At 59.9% G+C, this 23,757-nt stretch overlaps 1 protein-coding gene across 1 annotated transcript; it reads right to left on the bottom strand.

The window, feature by feature from the left end:
- Positions 1 to 13,224: 13,224 nt before the first annotated feature.
- On the bottom strand, positions 13,225 to 23,231 carry MYMK (myomaker, myoblast fusion factor). Its single transcript, XM_034663820.1, has 5 exons — positions 22,679 to 23,231; positions 18,269 to 18,383; positions 17,407 to 17,555; positions 14,577 to 14,693; positions 13,225 to 14,104 (listed from the first exon to the last, which is right to left on the bottom strand). Exons 1-5 carry the CDS (start codon positions 22,811 to 22,813, stop codon positions 13,955 to 13,957), a joined length of 666 nt encoding a protein of 221 aa, XP_034519711.1. The 5' UTR covers positions 22,814 to 23,231; the 3' UTR covers positions 13,225 to 13,954.
- Between the last annotated feature and the right edge of the window lie 526 nt (positions 23,232 to 23,757).

Below are 23,757 nucleotides of genomic sequence, written 5' to 3'. Positions count from 1 at the left end.
AGCTGGGGGAGGGCTGGGGCGAGCGGGGCTGTTTATTTAGAGCGGGCGCTTGTTGGTGCTTCTGGAACAGCAGTGTGTGTGAACTTGTCGCGCAGTGGGGGCGAGGCTTTCCCTGCTTCTCGGGAGAGGAAAATGCTTTTACAAAGTGATCCCACTTCCTATTTGACAGGCTGGCTTGGTCCCTGTGGGCTGTGTCCCCCTGCCCACTCACCCCTCAAATGCTTCTCCAGTGCACTGGGTGACTAGTTCCCGCCGGGCAGTGGAATCTAGACCTGCCCCGCCGCTGGAGGGAGCTCCTGGTCCCATGGGGGAGCCCAAAGTGGCAAAAGGGCTTGGCAGGCAGGGGCAGGACAGGCGTGCGGCTGGGCCATGTGGCCCAGAGGGGAGGGCTGCGGTCCCAGCCTGCAGCGGGGACCGAGCATGCCTCCCGGCCACGCAGTGAACCCAGGCTCAGTGTGGCAGTGAACCCAGGCTCAGTGTGTAGGAACCCGCGGGGCCAGCCAGGCGGTGTGGCTGTCCTTCCGAAGGCCCCGGGGCGGGAAGCGGCTTGGTGCTGGGTTTGGATGGGGCTGTAGCCAGCCGGTGCGGCTGGAGAGTGAGACCGAGTGGGGCGTCGAGGGAGAGCAGTCTGGCTTTGAGAATGGGGTCTAGCCTTGGACACTCAGGCCTGGCCTGCGTGTGTAGGGACACTCGTAGGCGATGTAGGCAGAAGAAATGTGCTTGCCACACCAATACAGCAGCACGGCGCCTTCCCGCCTGAGTGTGGCCCCTGTCCCTTCCGGATGGAGGTCTGGTGCCTGTCTCGGGAGGAGGACGGCCCTCGTGCATCTGATGGGCCAGGCCTGGAAGGCTCCAGTGAGCTGCAGTCATGTGGCCGGCGTGGGGAAGGTCCCCAAAGATCACCCTGTAGCCCCCTTCCTGCCTGCGGACACGACGTTCTTCAGGGCCAAGAGCAAATGCCTCTGTCTGAGGACACTTCCTGGCTTTCTCTGCACCCTGAACCCAACGTCCCCCTTTGCTGGGACTTCTGCTGAGACAACAGATTTTGTGCCCTCTGTTGGACGGGACTTGCAAGTGAGAAGTTCCAAAGGACGGGCTGGTGTGCACGCGTGTGCAACCCCAGGGCCGGGGACCCAACGGAGCCGCCTGTGGCTGCCAGGCTCCACGCTACACCTGTGGGTCGGCTGGGGGCTCCCGGGGGCCTCTCCAGCTGCTGTCCGCGTCCGGGGTGTGCAGGGTTTGCTCCAGGACAGGGATGCCCTCTCCTGCCTCACCATCTTGCCTCTCCCCAACTCATTACTAAGAATAAAAGTTGAGTGCCTGTCGGGCCCCTCTGCTGTTTCTGAGAAACAGGCCCCTTCCTCAGACCATCCACTCCAGCCTTGGCTGTTTTCCCTCCTTCATTTCGAAGTTCAGACATAAGGCATCTGAGTCAAGAGCTCCAAGCATGGGGTCTGGCCCCTGAAAGGCTGGGCAGCGGGTCTTCTCAGAGGTGCTGTAGCTTTGAAAATTCTCCCACTTGCACTTGAAATGTGGGGATCATGCAAAGCACCCCCAGATTGGGGTGCAGCCAGCCCCACACCTCTCTCTGGGCAGCTCCCGGATGATGGCCGAGGAGCCCCTCGGTGGTGCAGAGGGCATGCCCCCATCCACGCAGCCTTGTAGCAGCAAGGGGGCTGTCTGACAGCTGGGCATCCCTGGGACCACTCGGTGCTTTCTCGGACTCTCCCTCGGGGCCGCGCCCTTCGGCTTATTCACTCCATCCTGGGGGGGGGCGATGGCAGAGGGGGGTTTCACCTGCTTACAACTGCGCGCAGCTTCTGTGTGAGGTCAAGGGCAGTGCCCTCACTGTTTGGGGCCTCCTGATGCTCCCCCTGGCCCCCACCACAGGTTGGCCAGCCTGAACTGCAGGCTGGAGGACCTGGAACAGGCCCCTGGCCTCTGGGAAGCAAAGCTGCAGCAGACTTGGCTTTCCCTCGGCCGGGAGTTGGGATCCCTGACTCGAGCAGCTGGCGAGCTGGAGCAGAGGCCTGGCCTCAGGGATGGGCTCCTGGGGCCCGGCCACAGACTGGGCATGCAGTCCTGCCCACCTGGGGCCCCTCCTGGAGCTCCTGTCCACTCGGTCTCAGCTGGGGCTGACCTGCCGGTCTGGGATGTGACGGGCTCGGGGGAGAACATGGGGCCCCCGGCCTGGGAAGGCCTCGCGAGAGATGGCGAGGTGGAACAAGGAGGTTGGGGCGTGACCAGTCCAGCGGGAGATGGAGGTTGGCACGCACACGGAGGGTGCAGTGGGAGAGACCGTGGGCTCTGCAGGTCTGGGTCCTGCCCTGTCACCTTCCAGCTGGCCCTGGCCGTGGGTGTGATGCCTGCCTCCCATGCTGGGTTGAGAGCACCTCGGCCTCGGCCTCGGGGCAGCCGGAGGATTACACGAGTTCCTACATGGAGCGCGAACTGGGAGCTGCAGCCCCGTGCTGGTGTCTGCAGGGGAAAGGGTCTTGGATTTCAGGTGATTTAAAGGGTTTTTTTAAATTCATCTACACATTTGAATTTTTCTACGACACACATGAATGACTGGGGTCATTTGTGAAAAAGTTAAATGGTTGCTTGGAGCAAACTAGAATTGTCACCTGTGTGTTGCCTGTGTGGTACAACGTAACTAAAAATTACTACGACACCAGACGGCTCTGCATCCCACACCCTGATGGGATGGCGCTGGCCGCAGAGCTGGGGATCAGCAGGGGAACCGAGTCAGTGGGGCGCGGTGGGGAGGGGGCTCTGTCCGTCGGAGACGTGCACGCGTGGGTGCGTGTGTGGACGCAAGGCCCCTCTCAGCAGTGAGTGATGAATGGAGGGAGGGGTTCATGGAGAGGCAGTTTGGGGGACCATGGGAGGGCCGGGTGTGAGTATGATTTTAACAGGCAGGGAGCAGAGTGTGCCCGAGAGCGTTGCAGGTGCAGGAAACAGGCCGTGTGTGTGCACACGCCTGCAGACACATGTACTCCCACGTGCACACACGGAGGCATAAAGTGAGTGCTGGGGGTGGCAGTTGCAGCCTAATGGGAGGGGAAGCCAGAGGGCAGGTGAGGCCGGGCCTCTGCAAGGCGCATAGGCTCGACAGGGTGGCCGCAGGATGCCACATGCAGGTTTTGCAGCCGGGGGAGAATGGTGACCTGGCCCCAGCATCTTACTGGGCAGGGGCTAGGAGAGCCGCAGTCTTGACCAGGAGGGGTCTCAGTCCGCAGTGGCCGGCATGCAGGATGCTGGGGCCAGGCTGCACCAAGGCCTCAGGGCTCAGTGGTGGCTTCTGAGGACGATGATGAGAACCATAGTGCAGGCTTCCAGAAGCTACCAGTCCCTCTTCATCCTTCTTCTCAGACACTCTGGGGAAGTCACCCCGCTTGGGAAGGCCTCCAGAGAAGAAGCTCACACATTCCTCTGGTTTGGCGCTAGAGATATCCTCCCACCCGCAGGGCTGGAGGCCGGGTGGGGGATTGCTTTGTCAGGCTGGGACACGCCGTCCCCTGGCCTGGCCTGGCCTCCTGGCGCAGGGCCGGTGCTGGGAATGGCGTCTGACCCTGTTTCCAGGCGAGGCTGGGGCAGTGTCCTCAGGACAGCTGTGCCCAGCTGTTTCCCGGATGACATCGTCCAGAAAGCCCACCCCCTCCCCAGCAGCTCTGCTGACCAAGGGACGCAGGTGTCGGGGCCCTTTTGGGGACCTTATGACCCTGGGTAACAGGACAGAGGCCAAGACTGCTTGGCTTGCATAGTCTGGGAAAACGGTCGACTTCCTGAGGCCTCCCAGGTACATTGTGCGGCTGAGTTTTGTCCACAGCCCGGTCCAGGAGATGCCCTTTGCTCGGGCTTACCTACCTAGAGGAGGTGCTGTCTTCCAGTGGAGGAGCTCATAACTCCTCGTCTTGGCCCCAGCGTCCCCTGCAGAGAAAACCCACCCTGCTGCTGCGAGCTCCGCCCTCCCTGAATCCACAGGTGTTCTGCCGGGAGCTCCTACCGGAGTCCTTGCTGGAGGCTTCAACGGGAGGAGGGGAACCTGTGGGTTTGCCTTGGAGCCCCGGGCGTGGCCACAGGCCTCGGGCAAGTCACGAAGCTTCTCCGTGACCTGGGGTTCCCAGGGGTTTAGTGGGCTCCCTCCTCACTCCTGCAGCTGCCTCCCAGAGGCACGGGCACTTAGAGGAGGGGTCCCAGCCTTGAGGTCCGGCCCGAATGGCCAGTGTGGGCTCAGGTCCCTCTGGAGACACTGAGCCTCTGACGGCTGCCACTGGTCTCTGCAGAGGAGGGCTCTGCGGACATCCCGCCTCACCCTGTGCCCACTCCCACGCAGCGTGAGTGTCCGTGGGCGGTAATGTCCCCTGGCTCGTTCACCGCCGAGTCTCCCCTGCCTCAGCGCTGCCTGGCATACAGAAGACGCTCGGTAAATATCGGATGAATGAATGAATTCACCAATCACTAACTCGGTGAGAAGGCAGAGTTTGCATAGGCCCTGGAGTCAGACAGTCCAGGTGCTGAGGTTTGAGTCCGTGACTTACTGGCCTCTGAGAGAGTTCATGTCCCTGTGCCTCGGTTTCCCCACCTATACAATAAAGGTAAATAGATTTCTGCTCTTATCGATATGAAAAGAAGCTATGAATTCAGGATCGAAGGAAAGATGTCCATCTTGAATGCTGCCTTCCGTTGGCAGGATGGGGGCAGGAGGGGACCCAGAGAGAACGTGGCACACTCGAGCTGGTTTTGCTTTGAGATGTAGGGGGATGAGGCCACCACGCCACATCTGGAACAAGAAAAGCTGCATGTATCATTTGTTAAGTCAGGGATTCCATGTTCGGCGCCTGGTGGCTCAGTCGGTTAAGCGTCTGACTCTTGATTTCAGCTCAGGTCATCATCTCGGGGTCGTGAGATCGAGCCCCACATTGAGCTCCATGCTCAGTGGGGAGTCTGCTCGAGATTCTCTCTCCCTCTGCCCCTCCCCCCTGTACTTTTTTCCTCCTCCAAAATAAATAAGTATTAAAAAAAAAAAAAAAGAAAGCCAGGGAGAACCGTGGTGGTGAGGGACAGAGTTTTATCAAGGGTGGCCTCAGGCCCTCCCCGCGGGGCCAGACGCTTTTGGACTGAGGAAGGGTGGTCGCTGGAACGGGGCTGCTCTTTGGCTGTCCCAAGCAGGTCGTCACCGGTAGGCTGGGGTGGGTTTGACGCTGGTCCTGGTGTTTACTGGTTGTGATGGCCAAAGGAGAGTCTGTCTTCTCTTTTTGAATATGGGGAGCTGAAACTTTTCTGTCTCATGGGTAAATTGGAGCATCAGTTTTTGGCTCTCTTTGGGACCAGGGATGGAGGACAAAGTGCTGGGCCTGGCCATGTTGGGGGTGCCACAGAAGACCACCTCCATGGGCTCAGGATTCCCAAGCACCCCACTTCACTGTCAACGTAAACTAGAAAATCCACCTGGCCCCCAGGTGTTGCATCAATAGTGTCTAGCTCAGCCCTGGTGCTCGGGAGAGGACGGAGAAGTCTCTAGAATTCATAATCCTGAGCTGGCCCTCGTGTGCACGTGCAACCTGAATTCAATGCCCCTCAGTTACCCCAAACCTCAAACAAGGGATTTCAGCCTAAAGGGATCTCAGGCTGGGAGTGCCCTGGTTGTGCGGCAGAAGCAAAGGCAACACTTTGCAAAGGAATCTGCCTTCATCTCAGGCCTCAGAAAATTTCCAGAAAGTTCCACAGCTTTAAACAAGCCATTCAGAGTAAAAATTCATTAAATACACAAGGGAACAAGGCACCATGAGCAAAAGCTGACAGAAACAATAGACCGTAGAATCAGATCGGCGAAATGAAGAAATAAATAAATACATAAAAAAATCAGATATTAGAAATACCTGACCTAAAAAACAAAATGAATGTGTTTTGTTATTTTTTTTAGAAGGGGAGGGGCAGAGAGAGAGAGAGAGACTCATGGGCAGGCTCCACGCCCAGCACGAAGCCCGACGCGGGGCTCGATCTCACCACCCTGAGATCGTGACCTGAGCTGAGATCAAGCATCAGACGCTCAACCGACTGAGCCACCCAGGCGCCCCAAGATTTTATCCTTTTGAGTACAGTCATCCCGGCGGGTGCCGGCTGGTGTTTCGGTGCGGTGTGATCTCGTGGTGTGGAGCATCTTCTCACGCCCTTGTTGGTGATTCCTAAGTCTTTGGTGAAGTGTCTGCTGAAATCCGCCAATTTTTTCTTGAATTGTTTATCTCATCACTGAGTTTTGAAAGTTTCCTTACATGTCCTGGATACAAGTCCTTTATCTCATATATATATATATATATATATATTACAAGTATCTCCTCCCGGCCTGTTCCTTTTCTTTTTAATTTCCTTGGTGATGGCTTCTGAGCACCAACGTTGTAAATTTTGATAAAATCTCGGTTACTAATTATCCTCTCTGACGGATCACACTTCTGCTGTCCTCTTTAAGAATCTTTGCGTGACCAAAGGTCACAAGGACTTTCTCTTACGTTTTCTGCTGGAAGCTTTCTGGGTTTTGGAGTTAATTTGGGCTGTGGTGTGAGGGAAGGTTGAGGTGCGTCTCGCCGGCGTGTGGTCTGTCTGTGCCGGCGTCCTTTGTTTCAAAGGCCGTCCGTTCCCGAGCGGGAGGTTTGACTACCTCTGTGCCGGCGTCCTTTCAGCCGCTGCTCAGTGAGGATGCAGAAGGCTGAACCGGTTCAGCCGCGGAGCTGAGTTGACGAACTCCTACAGAACGGGCGGAGAAAACACGCGTGCAGGCTCCAAGGCGCGGTTACGAAAACTGACCCACACAGGAGCTTAAAGCCTGTCTGAGCCCGTTTCTACACGTTGGTGTCTCGTGGACTGATCTCGGTACCCGTGAGCGATCAGTGATAGCTGGACCCCCCGCCCCCCAGTCTGCAAATCAAGAAAGAAGACATCATAACAAAATCAGAACAAGGGCGGCCACACTGCCAGTCTCCGAGGGAGGGCGGCGGTGGAGAGGCCCGAGGCAATGCGCACAGAGCAGGGTGTGGAAGGGTCTGCAAGGCATGGTGTATGCTGGTGGCCGGCCTTTCACTCCCTCACTCCTGCCGGGCCGTGCTCCTTTGCTGATTCACATACGGGTTTATGTGCTGGTGTTGCCGGCCAGCCCAGAATTCCCGTGCAGCGAGAAGCCACCGCAGCGCCGTGGCCGGGTTCCCGGCGTGCTCACAGGAGGTGAGCTTGGATGGTCCACGATGGAGTTCTGCATTGTGTCATCACACAGCAGGACCAGAGGGGCTGTGTGGGGCAGTGGACAAGACACAGGACTAGGGAGCCCACGCCAAGCAAGGTCAAGTCCCGGTTTGGTGGGCGTGAGACCTCAGGCACACTGACACGTCACTGATTTCTCAGTTTTGCAACCTGAGCTATGGGGACAGCCAAGATGCATTAGGATGAGGCAGCGATGACAGGTTTGAGAGCCCCTTCCTGGCTGCCGTGGGGCCGATCACACAGTTTGGAGGATGTGGGCATTGTGGGGCCCAGAACAGAAGAGCAGGCGTCTGCGGGAAGGACGATCAGTTGGCCTCTGAGGTTATCTGTGGTGTTGACGTTGTGGGTTCTGCCACTCTGTGATTTCTGGAACTGGCTGGAGGCCCCCGTCCCCTCGGCCCCTCCCCTCCCAGCCCCGGAAGTCAGGGCTGTTGGTCTGAGCCGGCAGCTTCCCGGAGCCCAAGCTGGAGCCAGCAGCAGGCGCTTATCAGCTGCTGCTCTGAGGCCCGCTACCGGGGGGCAGGGGGCCGGGGCTCTGCCAAACATCTTCCAGATGTGGCCACAGCTACCCGATAGCCTGGCTCTGGCTGGGGCCCTCAGCCAGCAGTCTCCTGTTAGCCGAGCTGTTAGGAAAACAAAACCCAGCGAAGTCACGGGAGGCCCAGCTTCTCGGAAGGGAGAGACGGGCGATTGGGCCGGACGTGCAGTTCCAGGCACTTGCTGGCCTCCTCCTTCCCTGTGGCCTTCTGGCCCGAGAGCCCGGCCTGCCCAGCCAGCCCTGAACTTGGGGTGGTGGCAGCCATCGGCTGGCTGCCTCCTGGGTGGGGATCTCAGTCTCCCCGGCTGAGGGCTCCCTGGGGGTTTCCTCCACAGCTCACATGCGTGGGTGACGTGGAGCTCATGTGCCCGCTGTCCCCAGGATGGCAGCTTGACAATGTTGCTGGTTTGCCGGTGAGATTGAGGGTCCCATGAGCCTCTGCCAGCCTTCCTGAGCCAGGAGAGGTTTTTGCTGGGGGTGGGGGGGCCGTGGGGGAGGCGCCAGCCTACCCGCCGCCCTGCTGGACGGCCCCAGCAGGATAAGCAAGGGTCTTTCCCTTTAGAAGTGTTGGGGCTGAAGGGTGACCAAGGCCACATGGCCCCAGGGAGGGGGCACCCCAGAGCTGTTTCCTTTCCAACTCTGGGCCCCTCCATCCTGCTCCCGGTGTGCAGGTCAGCAAGGGGTCAAGGCCAAGGCTGCTGAGGTTAATGACTGACTAGCCTTTTACCCAGTGTGGGCTCATCAAGGAGCCATGAGTCTGCCCTGGCTAAGACATGGAAAAACCCACCCATTCCTTTGTTGAGGAATATTTGTTAACTGTGCGTGGAAAGTCGCCTACACCCTCCCTCACAGCCCTCCAGCTCCTGGGAACCCGGCCTGCCCGCCCCACGTCCACCTGGCCCTGCCCCCAGCTCCCCAGGGCCGCAGCTGCCCCTGGCGGTTCCCACACAGACCCTTGACCCTTGACCCTCTCCCTGGACCACTGCTCCCTTCTCCTTCAGCGCGGCCAACGGCACCCACCCTGAAGAGCCTTCCCTGACCCCGGCCCCCTCGCTCACCTCTGTCTCCGTTGCACCACTAGCTTGTGTGAGGGGGGTAAGGCGGAGCCCGGGGGCGGATCCCGGGGGGCAAGGTGCTCCCTGTGAAGCCCTGGGGCTGGGAAAGCTGCTTGCAGGAAGGGCACAGCGATGTTAAGTGGGGCCAGGGCAGGCATCGGGGAGAGACAGAAACCCCAGAGCAGAGCTGGTGACAAGACACCAGGGCGTGGACCTTTCTTGGGCAAGGCTGCACCCCGAGGCCAGCACACGCCTGCTCTGAAGTGCCGTTCACGTGCTCAGGTGGCTGCACCCCTGCACCCCAACCCGGAGAGAGCAGGAGGGGGCCCAGTATGGCCTTCTTCCCCCTCCACCTTTGGACGCCGAGCACGCCAGGCCAAGCCCATCTAGCTCCCTGTGGTCCTGGATCACAAGCCAGAGACGGAAGCGAGGACAGTCCAGCCGTGGGCACCCTGCCCTCCAGCAGAGGTTCTCTCGTGGCTCTGATGGGAAGGAGGCAGGAGGTCGGGAGAGGTTCGGGGCACGGAGGACGGTCCGACTCAGAACCACGGCATGGTGAAGCCGTCACAGACGAGGCTCAGGGGCCAGCCATCTGCAGGCTCCTATGGTTCAGCCCACTTTGCTTTTCTAGTTTCAGTCTCAAAACTGCCTCTTCCAGGCAACCTTCCCTGCTTACTTCCTTGATCCATAATAAATACTTGCTTTGAAGCATTTCGTTCCCTTGACAAATGGGGGCATTTGGTGCCATATCTGGGGTGAATGTCTCCTGACAGTAAGGACCCCTTTACTTGTTTGCTCCCTACCCTCTTGCTTGCCCATGACCACTGATAATGAAAATAATGTTGCCATTTCTTAAAATGCCATTTATACAATACTGTGCTAAGTGCTTTGTATTCAGTGACCTTGTTTAATCTCAGCAACAGCCCTGCGGGGTGGACAAGAGGAGGAAGCTGAGGCCGAGGGAGCTGGGAGGGGCAGTGGTCACAGAGGGAGAGCTGTTTGCTCACCTCCACACCTGACCTCCCAGCCCAGCCTTCTGCTCCCTCTTTCTGCCTGTTTTACCTTCCCAAGACCAGTCTCACTGGCCTCTGACTCGGTTTACCCCATGGGCCGGAGTGGGGCTGTGGGCGAGGCCACTGTCCATGGTCAAAGGTGAGGACACCAGGTGCGGAGATGGGACGACACAGGCCCCGGGGCCCTGCACCGGGAGGGGGTCCCTGGTGGCCCGTGCCCAGCGTGGCCCTGAGCGGCTAGGTTTGTTAAGCAGCTGTCCGGCTCCGGGCCGGCCGGGTTACGCCCCGGGCCTTCTGCCGACTCTGCAGAACGGGTCTTGCCCACATACCTGGCGCTCCTCCCTGCAGCTCCCAGTTGCTTTCCTGCGGGGCCTGCGCCAAGCCCCTGCGGCCGAGCCCAGGGCGGATTCCTGCCGCAGGGCCGGCTTCCCCTAACTACAATCGCAGCCCGCGGCGGCCCTGCAAAGTAGATGGGGGGCTGTAAAGCCTTTTTAAAAGGGGCAATAAAAGTTTTGGGTTTCAGATGGTCTTACTGAAGGAGAGAGTAACAGAGACAGGAAATGTTGGTAGCAGACGGACAACGGCGCAGTGCACAGACTGCCCTCGCAGGAAGCACCTCCTTCCCAGCACACAGGCCGCCGGCTCCCCCGGCTGTGCGGCCCTCGCCCGGCTCCCCGCTCTGGGGCAGACGGAGGGGCCCCTGCAGTAGACTGTTTTGTCTGCGTGGTTGAAAGTGTTTATAATACTTCTCTGCCGCGGAGGAGGCGTGCTGCGCCCCCCAGCTGAGCCCCGTGCTCCCGCGTGGCATGCGTGTGTGCGTGCATGTGTGTGCGTGTGCGTGCGTGTGCACGCTGTGTGTGCACGGGAGGTGGCGTGCCTGGGTCCGGGTCACGCGTGTGCTCCAGCAGGGGCATCGGCAGGCAGCGTCTGCTCCTCGCTCTGCAGGATCCGGAGGCCAGCGCTGGCCCCGGGGAGGCCCGTGCCCCCCGCAGCCCCCGGGGTTCAGGGGGGTCCAGCAGGGGGAGGACGCCATCCTGCTCAGGCATCCTGCACACCGCAGCCCCTCTGCTCATGTCACTTGGTGTCACTCAGGACCCCCAAACCGCACGTCCAGGGAGCTGCCCCGCTCCTTTGGTTTCTGGCGGCCGTGTTGTCCCGGGCGGTAGCCGCTAGCCGTAGCCACAGGGAGAGGGTTGCCCCGTAAAACGCAGGGCGCCGTGTCCAATCGGACTTCCTGCTCAACAGTGACTCCTGCTTTAGTGTAAGTATGTCTCACGTAAACACATCCCTAATACGCGTGAAACGTACGCAGGCGGAATCATTATTTTTAATCTGAAATTCCTGGGTAACCAGGAGTCCTGTAACCCTGCATCCCTACACATGTGGCTATGCAAATTTAAATTAATTAAAACGAACCGCTCGTTAGCTCCTCTGTAGCTCGAGCCGCATTTCAGACGCTCCGCATCGGCGGGCGAGCCGGTGGCCCAAGCATCTCGGTATTCGAACGAGCTCTAGGGCACCGGCTGCCCCAGGCCTGCCGTTAACATCTCGGGCTCCGCGTTAGGGCGTGGGCTGGAGGCAAGCTCAGGGCTCCTGGCTCCCTGATCCCTCATCAGGACTGGGTGGAAGGTGAGTCCCGTCCAGAGCCCACAGGGTCCTGGGAGGGCCTCGGGGGTCCTTGCGGGCCCCAGGTGCCATGATTGTCAGATCCTAGGGCATGAAAACTGGGGGCCTGACGGCACTGGGGTCCAGAGGTGTTTGGTCTGAAGGCCATGACCCTCCTTCCCTTAGTCTCGAGGTGGACGGGTGGCCATTCCTGGTGGCCTTCTCCCTTTCTGTCCCCCTCCCGGGCACTCACGTCCTGGCCCTTGGCTGGAGCCACTAAGACGTCAAAGGGAGCTTCTGAGCCGGAAGAAGATGCCAGTAGGGTGAGGAGTGAGACCCTGGGGACATCGCCTCAGTGGTCAGTGTCCGAAGGCCTGGGGCCAGCCATCGGCATCCCGGCCCTCAGTGTCCTCATTGCACGGTGGGGTCTCCGTGGTGCTGAGCCCGCTTGGAGTGGCACAGCGGGCCTAGAGCCCGAGAGGCGGACGGGGCTGAGGGCTGGAGCGCGCCTCCTAATTGTCCATGACTTACAGACTTGGCCGGCCTCCCAGACAGCCTCATAAATCGGCACGGCCACAGTGAGTAGCCTGTTAGTGCGGCCCTTACGCTCTTGGCAGGCCCCTCACCTCCTCCCTGCGCGGGAGCACCCCGCTGTCTCCAATTTTCCATGTGCTGCTGCAGACCTGGGAGCTGGGGTGTGCTCGCAGGGCGTGGGGGGCAAGGGGGATGGGAGGGAGGTGCCGGGGAGGAGGGGGAAGGCCGGGGAGGGAGGCGACTGGCAGAGGCCAGCCACTTTGTGGATGCCTGTTTCCAGAGTGATGCCCCAGGCCCTCGGCGTGGCCCCCAACACCTCCCCCTTCCCTACGGCCGGGCGTCTCCCCTTGTGAGGACGTGCGACGGGCCGGATGGGAAGATGCTGGTTGCAGGGTGCTCTATCTCTTCACGGGGTGAGCACGCACATGGGGCGTGACGTGTGTGTCTACAGGGTGTGCCCTGCGCGGGGGCGGGTGGGGACGTGTCTCTCTGGGCGGATGGCCCCACGCTGCGAGGCTCACCTTGCTCAGCTGGGAAGCGGAGCCATGTTGCAGCCCTGCTCCCCAGGGCCTGGCCAGGACTCTGAGAGCCAGTGTGGCGGGCCGAGCAGCTGCTCTGTCGTCACCGGGCTATAGGGACAGAATGGGGCCGAGCCAGCACGAAGCTGTGGGCGTCCAGGCCCCCACACGCGGGACCGCTGGACCGTCGGGAAGTCGACAGACAAGGGGGCTGGGCGGAGGGGTCAGCCTTGTCCCCAGCGCTCTCCTGGTCCCCTGAGGTGAGCAAGAGGTGACTTTAGGACAAATAATGGGCCGCCCTATGCAGTGGGAGTGGGCGTGCACCTTCTGGAAATACGAACAGGCCCCAGACAGGTGTAGGTAACTTCCTGCCTGACAGATGTGCCCACATCATTCGGGAAGCCAGGGCTGCTGGGGAGGCTCAGGGCTCTGAGGTGATGTCTGGGAGGCCTGCTCCCGCCACCCCCGGGGCCCAGCGCAGACAGGCTCTGGGCCCGAGCTCGCTGACTACCCACTGCCCTGCGGCCAGCCGGCCCCGGGTGCCCGGCTGTGGGCCTGCTGGCCCCTGCTCAGGTTTCACTGCGCCCGGACCCCCTTCCCGCACTGGCTCTTAGCCCAGGGGAGTGCTCCCAGGGCTTGGAGGACCAACACAGGTGCTCACGCCCGGCCTGTGCGGCCGCTCCAGAGCCAGGTGGCGGGCCTGCCTCTGACCAGCGGACTGGGGTGGGGCCCCGCTCTGCCCTCACCGGCTCAGGGCCTCCCACACGCCATTTCCCCTGAGCCTCGGGCTGTCTTTAGAACGGAATGAGCATGCGTTACTGCAGACTTGCTTTAAGAGTTAGATCGAGGGCTGCGGAGACAGCTTCGGTGCACAGTAAGGTCAAGACAGAGAGGAGCCTCACTGGGGTCGCCGTTCCTGAAACGGCTGGATTCAGGGACCGGGCTGGAGGGCTGGCCACGCAGGCCTGGGCCAGGGACAGAGCTGGCCGCCCGCTGGCCTCTGTACTCAGAGCCTAAGGGCACAGGATAGAAGTGGTGTTTCCAAGAGAAAACAGATGGTGTGAGGAGCGGGCGCGGGCAGAACCCCTCTGTGGCTGGGACCGGGCCGAAACTTTTGGGTGAGGAGGGAAGGAGAGATGGGGGGACACACGCTGGCTCCGGGCTTCTGCAGACACAACATTGGTCATGACTGTGGGGGAGGAGGAGGGAGGAAATTCTTCTCTTTCCAGCATGATGTGGAAACCTAGTAACTGGGCCCTCAAGAAGGCACTCATCAGGGAGCTCCCCAAATCCCCAGGGACCTCCCAGGCTCGGAGGAAAGACGCTTCTCCTGGGTGCTCGGGGTGGGGCAGGACAGGAGGCCTCTCTCTGGGAGTGAGACGGGGGAGGGCAGGGGCTTGCGGCGGACAGGGGTCAAAGGACAGGGGTGCAAAGTCAGATGCAGGCACAGCAAAGGGTAGGACAGTCCAGCTTGGCCGGGGGCCCTGCGCTTCCAGCCTTCTTGTTGACCTTGGGTAGCAGGAGGACGAAGGACATGGCCAGGGCACCGTGGTAGAAGCTGTGCACATAGGTGTAATCCCAATCCTGCAGGGGTGGGGAAGCGGGGAGGGGGATCAGTCTGCGGCCTCAGGACTCCCCCCCAGCCCCCCACTCCACGCCTCTGCTCGAATGCCTGGCACGCTGGGGTACCCGCCAGTCACTCCCCCGCAGAATCTGGCCAAGTGCCTTCCTCCAAGGGGCCTATCCTCAGCGCGCCCCCCATGGGCAGTCTTTCCTGACCTCCAACCCCTGGAGCGCTGAAGGTGGAAAGTGAAAGCTCAGCACCATTCCCTGGGCCTTGACAATGAGGCTGGGGCTCCTCCCTGCCTCCCTCCGCCTCCCCCTTCCCGCAGGTTCAGGCTCCAGCCCCAGGCCCCCTCTGGGCTGTGCGCCTCATGTCAGATCCATGGAGAGGAGACAGCGAGAGCCCTGGTGCTGGCGATGGACGGTGTGCGGTGGGAGGGAGGGACAGAGGAGGCAGGAATGGGATGCTGCCGAGGGGCCCCAGTCCCCGTACCTCAAAGAAGAAGCGCAGCATAAGGGCCAGCGCCCCGAAACAGAGGCCGGGGCCTATCTGCTGGGTGTAGACACTCTTGTCAGGGTACAGGCCCTTCTTCTCCTTCATCCGTCGCAGCTGTGGGGGGAGTGGCCACGCAGAGAGGTCACATGCGGGGCTGCTGCTCGGAGCTGGCCCGGCACGCACACGCCCCTTGGCTCTCCCTGGGTGGGAGGCGGGGCTCAGGGAGATGGCCCCGCGCGCCGGTCCCGCGGTGGCAGGACCCAAGGGAGCCCCGGCCTGGATGGCTCGGCTGGGAACCCCTGGGCCAGTTTGCCCCGTGAGGACCCCCGGCCCTGCCTGCCTCTTTGGGGCCTAACAAGGCCACCCTTGCACGCGCACCCCTGCCAGCCAGAGGGGATCCCCCGGGGACCAGACACAGCAAGAGGGTGTTGGAGCGCTGGTGCCGCCCACTGGGTGGCCCGCGGGGGCGCCTGTGTGGTGGTCCGAGAGACGCTTCGGAGGCTCGTAGATCACGACCTGTCGTGGTGCTTCTGAGTCAAGCCGACCAGCGCACGGAGCTCTGGTGGCTCAGGTGCTCCGGTCAATGGGAGGCATGAGCAGGATTTGTCGCTTAAAATGATGGGTTCACGTGCACCGAGAGCGTGCAGTAAATGCGGGACCACATCCTGCAAACTCGAACCCCTGGGGCCAAGGAGTTTCAGGGTGCAAGGAGTTTGGGACCTCAGCACAAGAAACGGCTGCACACACTGCGGATCGTGGAACCCCTTGTGGGGCTGGGGCCACCCCCCCAACTGCACACACCCTCCGCGTGTAGGAGCCCTGTGCCGGTCGGGGCAGGCTGGGCCACCAGAGTCTGGGGTGCGGTTTTCTTGAATTTGCCATTGCCGATAAGACATCAGGACGGCACAGGCGCAGACAGCGCGTGGGTACTGCTGGGGGGCCTGGGTGCCGGTGGCCACGGCTGCGCCTGCCCAGGGTCGTGTCCTAGGCTGGCCCGGCCCTGCCCCGCGGCCCCCACACCCACCTCTCTCTGCTTCCTCTCCTTGAGGGCTGCCGTTCCCAACTCGGGCTCAAGAAGGGACGAGCCTCTGAGAGAAAAATCCACCCTCATTCCAGGAAACAACTGCCCTTGAAAATCCAAAATAAACTCCACGTTAAATGGTCTGAAAAACACAATTTGAGCCCCAGATGTAGGCAGCCAAGCAGACCTCTTGGTTCCTGTGGCCGGATCCACAGCCCGAGGGCCGTGGAAGTCGCCGTGGCGCTTCCCAGGGAAACTAGCGAGTGGCTTCTATTCTGGCTAATTACAATCCAGCCCAGATCCAGACCTGCCAAGATCGGCATCAGGAACGGCCCTCCAGGGCAGTCCAAGCAGCCTATCCTACTTCCTGCTGGGGAGTGAGCACGTTATCAAGACCCAGGGCTCAGTGTTTATGCATTCTAGCTTGTTCATTAACGTGGTCTTTCCCTAGGTCCAGACGTGGCAGACCCAACATGCCTCCCCTGCTCTCATAGGCAGCGCCGAGTGGCCTCCTGCGGGGCAGGAGGGGGGCGGCTTGCTTCCCCAAGCTGGGGTGAGAAAGAGGCTCCTTCCCTTCTCTTGGAAAGGCAAGGCCTGACCTCGGCTGGTGCTGTGTGACTTCTTGTTGATTGCTGACCTCTCTGAGCCCTACTTCCTTCCTTAACTGAGTGGCAGAACAAATCCTCTACTCCCTGGCTGTAGGAGGAGCCAGGCTTTCTTTTCCCTCCTGCAGCTGTAAAATGGGTTGATGGACACCTTCTGCACCACTTGCCCAGCCTGACCCCTTTCCAGAGAACTGCTCTCCTGCTCCCCGGGTGGTCTGGCCAGCCCCCCCATCCCCTGAGGCCCTGCCATCTTGGCCTTAATTTTGGGGCCCTGAGTGGGTATGTGACTTGGGCTGGGCTGGACCAGCCCTCCTGCCAGCATTTGGAATTGCGACACCCCGAGATTCCAGGGGGAGCTCCAAAAGGGGTGAAAATGTGGCAGAGGGATGTCACCTCGGGGCTGGGCTGCTGCACGGCTGGAGAGCGGGTCCAGTCTCAGGCCAGCCAGCAGGCCAGGCCTGCGCTCTGGTCCTTGCAAGCTTCAGCTCCTTCCCTCGGTCCTTCCTGCTCTAGCATCTGTCAGCTTGGGAAGCGTGAGCAGCTCTCTGCCCTCGCAGCCCAGGAGGGCCTTGGTACAACAGAGGGTGCAGGGAGGCCTGGGGACCGCGCGTCAGGGCCACTGGGGGTCCACCGAAGAGATATCAGTGTTGCAAACTCTGGCTCAGGCTGCCTCAGTGCTTAGGGGCAGTTCCATCTTCCTGTCCACCACACACCACAGCTTCCTCCTCGCTAGAACCAAACTTAAGGCTCACCGCCTCCGTGAAGTCTTCCCAGATTAACCCAGGCCATTTCCAATTGCTTTTGCACCTTTAAAGCAGTCATTCTCTGCAAAGCATGATAATGATAGTAGAAATAGCTCGTATGTGTGGAGCCCATTAGAAGCCCGGCTCTATTCCAGGACTTTTAGATGCATTAACTCAGTCCATCGTTGAACCAACCCTATGAGGTAGGTCCTGGACTGTTCCCGTAACAACCACTTTTCCGATACGGAAACTGAGGCAGAGAAGTGCAGTCACTTGGGTTAGGTCCAGAGCTAGTGGGTACGGATGATACAGACGGGGTCTACGCAGCGGGGGGGCCTGCTGCTCGTTGTCTCTGTGTTTTAGCTGAAGCCCTGAGATGGGAGGTAAATGGAGACCCCAAGGTGGAGGGGTCACAGGGGACAGGCGTCCCTGTCCGCTGAGGCTCGCACAGTACGCACCCACTTCGTGGCAATGATGAGGACAGCCGTGCCGATGGGGCCCGAGTACACCCCGTAACCCCAGCGGTCATGGTAGATCCGCACCGCGATGGTCAGGACGCCAAACATCACAAAGGTCGACCTCTTGGGCTCGTCGAAGTCAGCCAGCGCTGGAGGTGGGAGAGAGGAACCGGGAGGGGTGAGCGGCCTCTCTCTCCCTCCTGGCCAGCGAGACCCCATGGCCCAGCCCGGTCACCCTGAGGTTTGAGTTCTGGCTGGTTGTAAGGGACAGATGTGGACAGAGCAGCCTGGGGGCCATGAGCCCGAGGACCCCGGGGACGAAGACGAAGACACGCAGGTAAGAGACAGGAGAGATCTGGGTCCTTCACGGGGCCTGGGCAAATAGCAGGGAGCCCGTGCGATGGGGTCCACGTGCTCCGACATTGCCGCCAGACGGCGCTATGTGAGAAAAAAGGTGCAGACACCATACGCTTTTGAGTGATTCCATCCTCTTAAAAACCTGAGCTGACAGTGATGTGCGTGGATGCTTGTGTGAGCCTCAGGAAACGTCTTGGGGGCAAACCCTGACACGTGAACAATGGTCTCCTGAGGGGAGAGCCGGAAGCCCTTCCACGGGTTCCATCACCTAAAGTGGTCTGAACAAGCCTTCATTCATGTGCGAATCAAACGGATGTGAGGATGGGCATCAGGGCATTTAAGGGCTGTGCGTTCTTTCTCATCAGTTAAACCAGGCTTCGAACCCTAGGAGAGGGGAGCAGACACTCCCGATGCGGGGTGGAGAGCAGAGCCAGTGGGCTCTGCTGTTTCTGGGAGCGGGCAGGTGGATGGCAGGGCAATCGGGCGACAAGGCGCGGCCACTCACCCATCAGTGAGACCCACATGCTCAGCGCTGTCCCGTAGACGCTGAAATACTCCAGGACGTCGTGTCGCATGAAACAGAGCACCGACAGGCCGGGCCCGTTGCAGGCGTGGTAGACCTGCCGAAAAACCCACAATGGTCAGGGGCTGGAGAGGACGGCACGGGAGCCCCGGGCCACGGCTAGGCCCCCGCCACCCCCCGCCAGCCAGGCCGCTCACTAGCTCCGAGGCTCAGGCAAGTCACTTTGTGCCTCAGTTTCCCCACCTGAAAAATGGAAATGGCAGCAGTGCTGCCCACTGCTCCCCTCATGGGGTCTTGTGGGGAGTAGACGAAACAATCCATGTGAGGCGCTGGGGGCCTGGGCTGTGCTAAGGGCTCAGTTGTGTCTCTTATGTTCTCCGTGCGACATGACCAGAGTCTGGTGGTGCTCAGGTGGGGACCCCGAAGATGCGCCCTGCACGTTCCTTCAACACCTGGTTTACTGGCAGCAGGTACGTGTGTGTTCCCTCAGCGCCTCTGGGTGTGAGGCCACCGCCTATTTTCTGGATGCCAGTCGGCCCTTCTCTACCGCTCCCCGTCGTGACTGGGCCACCCCACCGGGGAAGTCCTCAGACGTGAGTGGACACCAGAACCCTGGGGGACTTGTGAAGACTTGGGCTGCGAAGTCGGCAGGTCTGGGGTGGGGTCAGAGGTGTGCTTTGCTACGAGTTTCTCAGGCTGATGCCAGCCACCCGTGGGGAATAATACACTTTGAGCACCTCCGGCCTATGGCTTCTAGCTCTGGTTTCTTTAAAGTTCTGGGAGACTGCGGAGACCCCGTGCTGAGCACAGAGTGGTAGTTTCACCCATCCCTCTCCTGTGTCTCCCCAACACCTAATTTAATAGCAATACTTTTTAAAGATTTTATTTATTTAGTTGACAGAGAGAGAGAGAGAGAGTGCACGAGTAGGGGGAGAAGGGGAGGGAGAGAAGGATTCCCTGCTGAGCAAGAAGCCCGATGCGGGGCTCGATCCCAGGACCCCGGGATCATGACCTGAGCTCACCAACGGAGCCCCCCAGGCTCCCTTTATTGGCAAATTTTTAAGCAAAATGGCACTGTGGAGTATTCTCACAGCAGTCCACTGATTTCTTAGAAAACAGCAGCTCTCTCTGTTTGCATACACATTTCATCACTTTAAGTAATATTTAATTATGTGATGTAATTATTTTGACAAGTTCCATGGGCATAAACGAGCTTGGGAACCAGCACAATCGACTCTTGGTGAACCCAGCTCAGGAGGAGGGAGGAGGCGTCCAGGAGAGCAGCCCAAGTCTGGAGGCCCAGGGATGTTACGGGGGAGCGGGAGCCCTGGGTCACTTGGTGAGTCGAGCAAGTTGGGGTCGATTTAGAGCTCCTATTAGTTACAGTCGCAGGCAACCTAAAGTTATGGTACACGTAGGAGGCATGAATAGAGGTATGGTGTCCAGAACAAGGGAGGTGACAGTCCCGATTCTCTCTGCTCTGGTCAGACCCACCTAGAGAACTTGTTGAACTTTGGATGCTGCACCCTCTGAAGCGACACAGGCAAAGAGGATGGAGGAGAGCAACTAGGCTGTGGACATGATCGTTTAGCTGGGGAAAGAGAAACTTCAGGTGGGGCCTGATCAAGGTGCTCAGACCTCTGCAGGATAGAGCCGGAAGGACACTCGCCGCGCCTAGGCCCTGTGAGTGACACGGACATTCTCCTGCTACTTCTAGAACTACATCCCTCCCCCCACCGCCCAATCCCATCATCTGCTGCTTCTGCACCCGTCCCTCTCCTTCGTAGCACAGATCACCATGTATAACCACAGGCTTAAGCACTATGAGATTCTCGGCAGTGTCCACCCCGGCCCCATGGAGAGCAGGAATGCTCTGTCTCAGCCTGGCCGTGCGAATGCAGGGTCAGGGAGGCAGGGTTTGGAGTGGTTTGAAGGAGAGCTGACCCAGGAGGGGTCTCCGCCCCCAGGCCCTTGGTTCATCTCTGTCGAATGGGTGGGGAAGGGGAGATTCAGAACAGCGCTACCTGCCAAGGGGGCAGGGCAGAGCAGGGACTGGCGCCTGTCCTCTGTGCCTGTGACGCCTGCCTTCCTCTTCCGATGCGGGGGGGNGGGGGGGGGGGGGGGGGTGTTGGCGGGGGTGGAGTGCCATGAGGGTCTGGTGGGAGACAGCACAGCCTCCAGAGGCCCCCTAGGAGGTCCTTGCTTTGTGAGCTCAGGCAAATGGCTGGCTGCTGGGGTTCTCCTCTGTCAAACAGGGACGAGAATACCCATTCCGTGGGGCGGGCCAGGGGATTCCACGCGACCGAGCACACGGCGCAGTGTTGGGAACAGAAATAGCGACTGTTGGAGGAGGGCTCTGCTCAGAACACAGAAGAAACCACATGGGGGGCAGAAGGCGCAATGGTATCGTTTAGGGCTCTGGGAGAAAGGGGCTGAGTGTGGCTTTGAGGTCGGAGGACATTTGTCACAGGAGGCAGCTGCTTCTGCCACTCTGGGTGGGCTAGGGCGGGACAGAATGGGCCTCTGAGGTCAGCTTGAAGGCAGCTGGGGGCCAGCCCAGCCCCAGCAGGGAGGGGTGGCCTGGCGGTGTCTGTGGTTTCTGGGGCTGGGTCTAACAGGGACCTGGGGACAAGATCCCTGGCTCCTCTCCCCAGCCCTAAGCCCCTTATACCCGCAGAGAAGTCCCGAGTCCACTCTGTGCCTGGGTTTCTCATCTGTCAAATTGACCTCCTGGGACTCACCCAGGCAGGGGTCCCTCGCGGAGCTAACAAAGCAGCATTGAACAAGACGCCTTGAATGAGCTGAGAGCCCCGGGGTGCCTCTTGTGCTTATACAGTGACACGTGACTCCGCCTCTGTGGGACTCAGTTTCTTTATCTGTCAAATGGGCCAGTCACAATCTCAGGCTCATGGGGAGCTAAGATTACGTGAGACAGTGTGTCCAGAGCACTGGCATGCCCTACAGCCTGGATGCTGGCTTGTGGCTAGACAGCAGCCAAGGTCTTTCCCGCCCAGGCCTGGAGACTGAAGCCCCAGGCAACCCCCAGCCCCAGGACCCTGCTGCCTAAGGGAGCGCCATCCCATGTGCACACGCAGCTTCTCCCGTTGCAGGTAAGCGTGGATTTGGCTCACGAGGACGTCGGCGTGACAGGTGCACACACGTCTGCAAACGCATGCGTGTGCTCACAGACCTCACTGTCCAGGGCTGCCCCAAGGACTCTGATGCTCGCCCACAGAGGCCCTGCTGCTGAGGAGCGAGGCCAGCTGGCAGCAGGAGGCATGCGATTTTTCACATGTCTGGCGCTGCCACAGGGAGGAGACTGGGGGAACGCTTGCCTCCCCAGTGCGTGCTTCTCACGGGGAGCTGGGCTTCAGAGAAGGGTGAGTCTGACGGGAGCTGATGGGGAAGACCATCAGAGCAAGGGAGGGAGTCTAGCCGTGAGAGTGGGGGACTCAGAGGGACACAGGTCGACACTGAGACACAGATTGGTGATGGGTGGAGCGATGGGACATCGATTAGGTAGGCAGAGCTATGACTGATTAGATAGAGAGGTACATAGGAGGGCAGGCAGACAGACAGACAGACAGAAGCTTAAGGACGGTAGATAGAGCCACGGAGACACATGGAGGGCCAGGGGAACAAAGCCGGACAGGGAAAGACCAGGAGGTTTGGGACGAGAGCAAGTTCTATGGAGACAGAGCTCCAGAAACCAAGAGCGACCCAGACACAGACAGAATAAAAGAAAAAAGTCAGATGCGGAGAAAACGAATCAGAGAAATGCAGAGGGAGAAAGCCCTGCCGGGAGGGAGGGAGGGGGAGGGAGAGAGAGAGACAGTCATCCTGGCATATAAATGGAGAAAGAAGGACTTAGAGAGAGACGTAGGCCTCGAGAAGGAGAGACAAGCAGACGTGAGCAGGCCCTCCTGAACTGGGGCCAGCTCCGGAATTCTGGAATCAGACTCACCCAGGCCCTACGCATTCCCTAAACCCTACTAACCCCCTCCCGGGCCTGGCTCAGCCCCTTCCTCCCTGCTCCGCCGCCCTGTGCTTGGAGCTGGGAGAGTGGCAGGGGCCCAGGGTGGGGTGGGGGGCCCCTGGGGTGGTCTGCCAGTGGCAAAAGGAAGGGCACGCCAGAAGCCTCGAAGGGCTTGTCCTGGACTGACTGACGCCGGCCCACGTGGGCCTGGTTTTGCGAACACCAATCCTAGAGTGACTTCCTGGCCCACATGGGGAAACTGAGGTCCAGAGAGGAGCAGGGGTCCCCCTAACCCTCTCTTTTGGTCTCCGGGCTCTTCCTTTCACCTCCAAATCACTTTTCTTCCTCACCAATACAGGAAGGTGGTGGGGAGACGGCCCTTCTCCTGCGCCTTTGGGAGAGTGGCCCGGACTTACCGCCACGAAGAACATGGTGAAGAGGTAGACCATGGCCTCCATGTGGAACTTGCGCTTGGCAGCGATGCTGACGGTGGGGAGGAAGGCCAGGCTGCTGAGGGCGGGCAGGAGCAGTTTCGCTGCGAGCGTCCCCATGGGCCAGGGAGGAAGGCACTGGCTGGGGAGGAGGGGAGGACGCAGGCCTCCCGGGTCCCCAGGGCAGAGAAAAACAGGGACAAGGCCTGCTCCCTTCAGTGGGGCTCCGACAGCAGCTGTGGTTCGAATGCCCTGAAGGGAGGCGGGGCTAGGAGTGCATATGTTGAGGGCACCTGGACGGGGTCCAACAGCTGATGCGTCATGTGATCAACACTTGTCTCTGATTCTTTTTTTTTTTTTTTTTGGAGAGACCAGAGTTGTTGATTCAAGGAGACCAGACCTCTTTTCTCTGAGGCAACAACCTTGGCATAAAGTCCCCATGAGTTACAATCCTCAGCTTCCAGGCTCTTTCCGTCCTGGTCCTCTCCCCAGGGCACTAGGGAGCCCAGAACGAGCGCACCAGTGGTCTCTGCTGCTTGAGTCACCTGTCCGCTGGTGGCTAGAGGTGAGAGAACCCAAGGTTTAGCCAGTTCTGATCACAAAAGGACCTTGCAGACAAGCTTCGTATTTTCCCAGCCCACATCAGGTTCCGCTTGCTCTTTCCCCACCTTGGTTTCCTTGGCAACTGGACTAATGAAACAGTCTTTTCTCCTTGGTTACATTGTTTCACATCTGTAGTAAACAGCGGGACGATCTCTAACGAGCTCCCAGTACCAGGCTGAAGCGTCCATCTCAGCATCCCTCGGCTGGCTTTGGGAAACAACCTTCCCGTGGCGTAAGAGGTCTTAGGGGACCTGTCTGGCAGGGTGCCCCCTTATCCTCTGGCCCAGGAATGATGGGAGTGGTGAGCCACCCAGGCTGACTCTCCCTGGCCTGATTGCTTGTTTCTTGATTGATTGGTTGTCAGCCAAAGAACGATCTTCACTTCTGTTCTCTTTTTTCATCCTGATATAATTCACATATGACGGAACGCATGGATTCGAAGCACAGTGGGATGAATTTTG

The sequence above is a fragment of the Ailuropoda melanoleuca genome, chromosome 7 (assembly GCF_002007445.2).
Source record: "Ailuropoda melanoleuca isolate Jingjing chromosome 7, ASM200744v2, whole genome shotgun sequence".
Classification (NCBI taxonomy): domain Eukaryota; kingdom Metazoa; phylum Chordata; class Mammalia; order Carnivora; family Ursidae; genus Ailuropoda; species Ailuropoda melanoleuca.
The sequence above is the reverse complement of the archived record's forward strand: the minus strand, read 5'-3'. Positions and strand labels throughout refer to the sequence as shown.

Excerpts from the sequence above, each read along its gene's own strand:
- MYMK (XM_034663820.1), bottom strand. The coding sequence starts at position 22,813 with ATGGGGACGCTCGCAGCGAAACTGCTCCTGCCCGCCCTCAGCAGCCTG. Across the intron at positions 18,384-22,678 it reads TCACCATGTTCTTCGTGGCG|GTCTACCACGCCTGCAACGG; the intron begins GTAAGTCCGGGC and ends GTTTTTCGGCAG. Across the intron at positions 14,694-17,406 it reads TCATCATTGCCACGAAGTGG|CTGCGACGGATGAAGGAGAA; the intron begins GTGCGTACTGTG and ends CTCCCCCCACAG.